The 9,377-nt window shown below is 42.8% G+C and overlaps 1 protein-coding gene across 2 annotated transcripts in view; it reads left to right on the top strand.

Moving 5' to 3' along the window:
- Positions 1-9,112, top strand: part of CLDN18 (claudin 18) — a 355,113-nt gene extending 346,001 nt beyond the window's left edge. For both annotated transcript variants that reach the window (XM_030217054.1, XM_030217053.1), the window contains exons 4-5: positions 5,235-5,345; positions 8,436-9,112. In XM_030217054.1, the coding sequence (XP_030072914.1) occupies positions 5,235-5,345; positions 8,436-8,601 (277 nt within the window). In that variant the 3' untranslated portion in view covers positions 8,602-9,112. The remainder of the gene's footprint in view (positions 1-5,234; positions 5,346-8,435) is intronic.
- Positions 9,113-9,377: the final 265 nt, after the last annotated feature.

Here is a 9,377-nt window from a genome sequence, read left to right on the forward strand (position 1 = left end):
TCACAGCGAGGCCCCAGCCTACATGTCAGACCTCATAGACTTACCACCCAGGAATACAAAAAACTCATCACGCACATTCATGAATCTCCATTACCCCAGCTGCAAAGGACTAAAATATAAATCAACATTTGCGTCCAGCTTCACCTACATATGTACACAACTATGGAATGCGCTACTACTTGCCACAAAAACAATGCATAACCTAACCAACTTCCAAAAACTACTAAAAACTAACTTGTTCAATAAGGCATACCACAGTGACCCATCCTAAATCCCAATCAACGAAATTTATACCAGAACTGGACATAACCAAACTTCATATACCTGCTTGCCTTAACAATGATTACGAATGAACGTTAATACTACAACACTTTATCTCTGATCTTGATCATGAACTCTCCATAATCTGCTTTCTCTTATGAACGTATGCATTACCAACTTGTATTTCCTCATACTGGAAATGGCGATTGCCATGACGGAACAATGTAAGCCACATTGAGCCTGCAAATAGGTGGGAAAATGTGGGATACAAATGCAATAAATAAATAAATATCTCATATATGGCAATCTGGTTTAGCATGGGCTGGCAAGGGCTTAGACAGCTACTTTAGTGGCTGGAACATGAAGACAATGCTGGACAGACTTTTACGGTCTGTGTCCCACAAATGAGAAGATGAATAGACTGGAGTGGGCTTCAAGGGCAACTCCAGCAGTTGGAACATAAGGATAGGGCAAGGTGGACTTCTATGGTCTATGTCCCTGAAATGCCACAGAAAGACCATAATCAAGTATATAATATCACATTCATTGTTGATTTAATCATGAATTGATTTTTATCTGTTGTCATTTACTATGCTCCCAGGCTGATGCACAGACCTCAGCTCTGACATAGGCATGAGCATCAGATGTCACCTGACCTACTGGCTTGTGCATGTGGCGATCTCTTAACACACAGTGCCAGTGAATCAGAGAAGTCTTACATGTGCGCACCAGGTGTTCCAACTTCCGTTCCTTCCTTGCCTGTAGTGCTGCGGCTCAAACCCAGAGAGAGACTTATAGGCATGCTAGAGGTACTTATATATCAGAGAACATTACCAGATAGCAATACTATGGATTTGTGTCTAGGGAGGTGTACCTCTATAGCCCGAATGACAAACTAGCTGCTGTGAAAGAAACCATGCCACAGATGGAATATATTATTTATTATGTAAAGAAAAAAAAAAAAAAAATATATATATATATATATATATATATATATATATTACCCTAACAGACTAACTAAAGGAGTGATTGCACAACCCAGAACAATCCTGAAATCCTAATAACTCTTATAAGAACTTATTATACGTCTTATGCAAAATACAGTGATCAGCTGAATACACAGACCAGAAGTCCTGACGTAAACCTATCTGTCTCAGACAAACTAAGGACTAATTATCCCCGTGACCAGTGCTTTTTTTGTGCCAGTACACGCCAGTATGGCGTACCGGCACCTTTTTTGTAGGTCCCCTCCCCGACCCAGTCCCCACCTGCCTACCAGCTCCATGCCGACGACCCTCTTCTCCTGCCACCCGGCACCGTGACGACCCAGCCTTTAAAAAAAATCAACGAAGTGGCGGAGCGGTGCCTCGCGTCTGCCTGTAAAAGAAGAAAAATCGCCTCGTCGGCCAGCCTTCCCTCACTGTGTTCCGCCCTCTGATGTAACTTCCTATTTCCGCAAGGGTGGAACACAGTGAGGGAAGGCCGGCCGACGGGGCGATTTTTCTTCTTTTACAGGCAGATGCGAGGCACCGCTCCACCGCTTCGTTGATTTTTTTAAAGGCTGGGTCATCACGGTGCCGGGTGGCAGAAGAGGGTCGTCAGCACGGAGCTGGTAGGCAGGTGGGGACTAGGTCGGGGAGGGGGGCTCAGATGGGTATGGGTGGCTGGAGGGAGGGGGAGCAGGGAAACAAGGATAGTCGCAGGATATGGGTGGAGGGCAGGGGAGACAGGGGGGGTTGCTGGACATGGGTGGATGGCAGGGGAGGGCAGGAGGGTTGCTGGACATGGGTGGATGGCAGGGGGGACAGAGGGGGTTGCTGGACATGGGTGGATGGCAGAGGGGATGGGGGGTTGCTGGACATGGGTGGAGGGCAGGGGGGACAGGAGGGTCGCTGGACATGGGTGGATGGCAGGGGGAAGAGAGAATCGCTGGACATGGGTGGATGGCAGGGGGACAGGAGGGTCACTGGACATGGGTGGATGGCAGGGGGGACGGGGGGTTGCTTGACATGGGTGGATGGCAGGGGGGACAGGAGGGTCGCTGGACATGGGTGGATGGCAGGGGGGACGGGGAGGTTGCTGGACATGGGTGGATGGCAGGGGGGACGGGGAGGTTGCTGGACATGGGTGGATGGCAGGGGGGACAGGAGGGTTGCTGAACATGGGTGGATGGCAGGGGGGACGGGGGGGGTTGCTGGACATGGGTGGAGGGCAGGGGGAAGAGAGAATCGCTGGACATGGGTGGATGGTGCAGGGACAGGGGGGTTGTTGGTCATGGGTGGATGGCAGGGGGGACAGGAGGGTCGCTGGACATGGTTGGATGGCAGGGGGGACAGGGGGGTTGCTGGACATGGGTGGATGGAGGGCAGGGGAGAGGAGGGCTGCTAAACATGGGTGGATAGTGGAGAGGGAAGGGGGAGAGAGAAGAAATGCTGGACATGGATGGAGGCGAGGAAAGAGTGAGGAAGGAGATGAGGGAAAAGGAAGAGAGGAGAAAAACTGCACATGGATGTAGAAAATAGGCAGAAGCTGGATCCACTGGACAGTCAAGTCTGCGGAGGACACAGCTTTTACTTACAGATGTAGGGCAAGAAATGAAGAAGAAAGGAGGAAAGTAAAGAAATAAATGGAAAGGAAGCCCTGGAAACTGAGTTAAGAGGACAGATAGCAACAGAATCAGATACTGAGCCAGCATGATCAGAAAAACAAAGTCACCAGACAACAAAGGTAGGAAAAATCATTTTATTTTCATTTTAGTGTCTGGAATATGTCCAATTTGAGAATTTACATCTGCTGACTTATTTTGCACTGGGTATACTGGAGCTGTAACAGAAATTATTTATAATGAAAAAAAATCACGTTATTTTTTTCTCCTATACTAGTATAATATTTTCAGTGATGTCTGTTTATATGCGCTATGGCTGGTATAAAGGGTGTGGGAAATTTGGGTGTGGCTATAATAGGGGTGGAGACATATATGGTGACTCCGCACACAATGAGTACCGGCACCTTTTTTTCTACAAAAAAAGCATTTCCCGTGACCATTGGTAATATATCCTGTTATCTCACCTTGCTGTCTGTCACAGACTCCCAATGGTAGAGAAGTGGATTTTTCCTCTAACTCGCTGAAGTCTCAGCAAGTCTCAGTCCAGAAATAAGGTCCGAGAGTTGAATTCTGGATGCAAATGGTACAGTCTTAGATAAGGCCTGATGTTGTAGCTGAGCAGGCCTTGTCAGTTGGTTACAAGGCAAGCAGTTCACTGGTGTTAGGAAAATCAGTCTCTGGCTTTTCCGAGCGTTTTGTTCACCTGCAAATCCTCCGGTGTTTCTGTCTTCCTCTGGTGTTCTTTCCTCCACTCTCTTCAGTCCAAACCTTTTGGTATCCCAGGGTCAGAGGATACCTGTGGACCAATCACATACGATGGCATAATGTCTAGACAGCTTCATGGTCAAGAAGCGAGCCTTTGTTCAATGGTATGCAAACTCGATGTCTGATTGCCATACTCCTGGAGCCGTGTCTGTCTCTCCTCCAATGTTCCCAGGAGATAACGGGGCTAGTTTGCAACAAAGAATATGTCCTTGGATGAAGTAATCTTGCAAAGCTCAGCAGTAATTCCTTTCTGTAACCAAACTGGTTTCTGATAGTTACAGATGTATTCAGGTCACAGGCTGTAGAATCCATATTGTTATAAGAATGGTTCAGGCTTGTATAGGCCAAGACCAGCAAAGGTGAGATCTCTGGTAAATACCCCTACAGACTGAAAGAGCCAACAGGAATTTTTTTAAATGTACCATTAAATTCTTGCGGGACTGGGTAGGAACAGGTTAAATTGTTGCGGGGATGAGTTAGATTCCCCACGGGGATGGATGGGGACGGGTTAGATTCCCTACGGGGATGGATGGGGACGGGTTGGATTCCAGTGGGGGCGAGTTGGATTTCTGTCCCCGTGCAACTCTCTAATTCTGAAGCTTTCAGCTCTGATGTCTGGGCAAGGCTGAAAAAAATATTGGGGATGCTGTCTTTCTTTCTGCTGTTGCTGACTCCATATATCTTCCTTTTGTGACTGTGCAGTTCCTAAAGCATCATTGTTTTAACTGTGGATGCACTCCCTACGGGAGTCCCAAGCAGCTCAAACAATGTTGCTGTAGAAACTGCACAGCCACAAGAGAAAGTTAGGAGGACTCAGCTACAGCAGAAAGAAGCACAGGTTTCACAAGCGGCGCTGCTGGACACAGCGACACCAGGAGATGAATGGAGAGAGGCTGAATCTGCCTGTCTGCCTGCCTATTTTTGTAGCCAGTTCCCAATTCACAATAAGACCTTTCTTTATTTTTTTAATTTCCTTGGGAACTTTAACAAATACCTTCTGAATATCAAGATACACAATATCAACCAGTTCACCTTTATTCATCTATTTATTCATACCTTCAACAAAAGTAGCAGAATGGTGACAATACTTCCCTTGGCTAAATCCATCCCATTAAACCATGACTATCTCTCTGTTCAATAATTTTATTCTTGATAATAGTTTCTACCATTTTCCCAGCACAGACATCAAGTTTACCAGTCTGTAGTTTCCTGGATCACTCCTGCCACCCTTTTTAAAAAAATGTCATTGCATTAGTGACTCTTCAGTCTCATACCGTATTCAATTTTAGTGATAGATTGCAAATTACCAATAGTAGGTCTGGATTTCATTTTTGATTCTTTCAGTACTCAGACAATTTTGGTCCAGGTGATTTTCTACTCTTTAGTTTACCAGTTTGCTCTATTATACCTTCCAGATTCACTGAGATTTATTTCAGTTCTCTCAAATTGCCACCATTAAATACTATTTCTGACACTGGTGATTGCTATTTAATTGTGTAACAACTGACCTCCAAAATGACTAGGAATATGTCTTGTTTAATCCTGATAGTTCTTAAGATTTTGCTTTAACAGATTAGTTGACCTGTACTTTTTTCTGTTTCAGGTATACCTTTGGCTCTGCTTTGTTTGTTGGCTGGGTGGCAGGAGGCCTAACCCTAATAGGTGGGGTTATGATGTGCATTGCTTGTAGAGGACTGATGCCAGAGGAGAATACGTGAGTGACAACTTTTAATGTCTAACAGGAGTTGCCCCCTCAACTACAATGATCAGTTGTCTCAGGCAAACAGATAATTCTATGCCAACGTCCTCTTTTAACTTTTCATCATGCATTAGTTCAAAAATCAGTCATGCATTTTCTATAGATAAACAGGACTACAAATCCCAGAATGCTCCCAGGATTGCCTAACACAAGATTATCTCAGTTTCAAGAAGCAGGTAAAAAAGCCTGACTCTTCTTTTAAGCCTTTAATGAAAGAGTATACACAAGGACTAATATCAGCTGCACATACTGCACTAGAACTTACTTACTATGCTAATCCTGGCCAAGATTCATTGCATGCACTTTTTCTGTCTGCACCTGAATTTTTCCTTCTTAGGTACTGGTGGCAGTAAGCAAAATCTCATCTGTCTATATGTTCTACCTCTGCTTGTCTCCTTTGCCATTAACATATTTTAATGCATATTGTCTTGACATTGCAGTAAAAATAGCATACTATGCTATAATGAGTACTGTTGTAATTGTTTATTGTCTGTGCCTATGCTGTATGCTGCCTTGTGTGAATTTTTTTAAAAGGTGAAAAATACATTCTAATAAAGAAATACATACATACATAAATACATGTAACGAACCATCCAGCAGACTGCACGAAAACATTAATACACTCACATATTAATGGTGTGTATATTACAGCATCAGTCTAATGACCAATTTGTCAGATTGGATCACTTAAGAATCATCCCACAGACTGCTACCACAACATCAGCACACTGATTCATTCAAAGGATCATGACACCAATCTGATTAACCACCTGTTTCCTCAAGAAAATAATGTGGGGGTGGGGGTATTTAACCAGCTAGGATTGGCACCTGGCCAGTTAAATGCCCCATAACCAGCTATCCGGCAATATTCAGTGGGGGTTAGCCGGTTATCTCCTGCTGAATATCACCAGTTAGTTGCTAGCAGATAGCCAGTTATATCAGCTAACATGACCAGCTATCTGCTGATTTTCAGCCACACTTTAGCATCTATATTTGGCCGTGTGAATATGTGGGATATCTTTGGGCGGTTAGAACATAACCAGCTAAGTTTGAATAGCCGAAAATAAACTGAATATTCAATGCTGGTCACTGGAAATGGCATGGCATTGAATATCTGGGTTTAGCGGTGACAGCTAACTCCCGCGGTCTGAATATCAGCCCCTGTGTTTCCAGACTTTACTGCTGCACCTCAATTCCATAAACAGCTCAGATCTTAACTTGCTTCTTCTTAATTTACAGTGCAATTAAAAGGCAGGAGGTGAAAAAGTAGTTGATTCTCGTGATGGAAAGAAACTATCAGGTCGATATGCAAAGTGATTTAACCAGCCAGAAATGGCCACTGATCGGTTAAATCATTTGTTCAGCGCTATCCGCTAATTTTCAATGGCACTTAACATGTTATTGCTGCTGAAAATTAGCAGTTAGTGCCTAAGTGAAAACTGGCTATTCTGGGGGGTATTCTAAGGGCAGAGTCAGCATTTGGGGGTCCTTTTACTAAAGTGTGCTAATGATTAGAGTGCACTAAATGATAAGACAACCATTATATTCCTATGGGCATCTTATCATTTAGCATGCAGTAATCATGAGTGCATGCTAAATCTCTTAGCATTCCTTAGTAAAAGGACCACGTGGCCTGTTAACTGCATAAATATCAGTACTTTATGTGGTAACCATAGCTGCTTAAGTGCTGAATATCGACTTAACAGGCTATGCATTAGCTGGCTCCTCAAAAACCAGATATTCAGTGCCGAAGCCTGGACATGGCCTGGCATTGAATATCTGGGATTATGCCAGCGGCAGTCAGCAAAGTGCTTATCACTGCTGCTGAATATTTAACCCTTTAGCCAAGAAATGAGGCATTTTCTTAAAATATTTTTTAATTTCCATCTTTATTGATATCTGGTTTTGTTATAATACTGAATTAGTATTGTCTACTTACTGTGTCAAAATATGCCAAGTAGGGAAAAGGAAACAGAAGTGTACCAAATAGCTGTGTATCAGCAAATTAATTTGTCAAGAACCAAACCCCATTAAAACAAACACTTATAAACCTAAGTTCTACTCCATGCTAAAACTCACCCTGACCTTTTACAGACCTGCAAAGAGCAGAGCTATGATCATTTGGTTCATTTATCAGTTTTAGAAGTTATACCACAATTCCAATGATCTACCCAGTGCTTTACAAAATATAAAAAATATATGCCCACCATCCTGTTTTGGGGTTTGTTTGTTTTTTAATTCTCTAAGGGCTTTCTCCTTCCCTGTGCATAGACAACAAGCCTTTACTTTCAGAGGCTCAGCAAAGATTAAGAAAGTTAAAATTAGAGGATGCTATGAATTTGAGCACAAAGAGGGCAATTCTATAAAGGCACCAAATTTTAAGCACCAAGATTCTGCATTCTAAGTGCACCAACAATTAGGTTCTCCCACTTCTGCCATGTCAATAGCAGGTGTAAATGAACATACCTAAATGTAGCACTTTAACATGTAGTTTACAGTTTTCTGTAAGTTACATACATAATTGTGGGAACCATCCATATGTACACCTCCCTTGCATTTACCTGCTAGCCGGGTTGCACACCTGTTATAAGGTACAGCTAAGCGCGTGGCTAGCATTTACACACATGTAATAATCACGTACCTAAGTGCTAGTATTCAATTACTTATGCACACAATTGGCACCTAACTTTGGGTAACCAGTTATAGAATGGGGGAGGATAGGTTAGGGTATGTCTTTAAAATCATACAATGAGAAGCTGAACTCAAGCTAGAAGCCTGCTTCATTTCTGAAAGGTTTTTATTCTTAAGCACTCTATTTCATGTCACTACCAATTTCTGGAGTGATTTTTACCTAATTAACTGTTTAGTGCTTCATTTTATATGTTTCAGCCTGGTACATTGCATTAGAACTCAGATCCTATAGGCTGCAAAGCTACACTACAGAAATCAGAATACCTTGCATCAGTTGAAACACGATATCACTAGTCAATATGTCTTCTAAGCAATTTGCTATTATAAGTTTTTTTTTTTTAATTTTACTTTTAGTTACAAAGCAGTGTCCTATCATACCTCTGCAAAGAATGCTGGTTACAAGACTGCAGGATACAAGTCTGCCACTGGCTATGACTCCGAGGTGAAGAGCAAAACTTACAATGAATCTCGACGCAGTGATGATGGAAAAAGCTACCCCTCCAAATATGATTATGTATAAGGGTTCCTTTGACCTTAAAGATAGAATATCCTGGATTGTGTATTCTGAGGTGGCCACTGATTGACAGTGTTAACACATTAACACACAGCATTCTTTCTACTATTCTACAATACAGTGATCTACTACTAGCATGAATACATTCTATTATACATATAAAATGTATATCTACACACATCTTTAATTGTTGCTAATAATGAATTGAAACAAACCAAAACTGATTGCAAACCCATAAAATGGTATTCTTTTTAACTCATAACTTGACATATTATCTGCATCACCCACATGATAACATATTTCTTTTCATATTTGTGAAAGAATCCAAACATGAGAGATAAGAAAATAGTGACAAGAAAGATCATTGCCCACTCATTCCTGCCTATGAAGGCTCCTTTCTAGCGGTACTAGTACTGAGGCTGCTACTAGAGGTTGTGGCAATCATTTTGAGAAAGGAGCTGTGATGGGCAAGAGCTTTCCAGGGCAGGAGTGGGAGGGAGAAGGCTATGGATCATTGGGGGGGGGGGGAGGGAACCTGTTTCAGCTTATGCAAGTCCTGGTCGATATTCATCCTTAGTTTTTATAAGGGTGTTATGCAGACCCCGGCTGAATATCGATTGACACGGGTGGCCAGTGCATGCTGAATTAGCCCTGGATATTCAGTGCTGGCATGACATGGCCCAATATTGAAAATCCAGTGGTCAGCATTTAAAAACACGCTGACCACCGCAGGCTGAATATTAACCAGATATAATTTAGAATAAGACTCTTAGGGGCAATTC

Source organism: Microcaecilia unicolor, chromosome 10 (assembly GCF_901765095.1).
Source record: "Microcaecilia unicolor chromosome 10, aMicUni1.1, whole genome shotgun sequence".
Classification (NCBI taxonomy): Eukaryota; Metazoa; Chordata; class Amphibia; order Gymnophiona; family Siphonopidae; genus Microcaecilia; species Microcaecilia unicolor.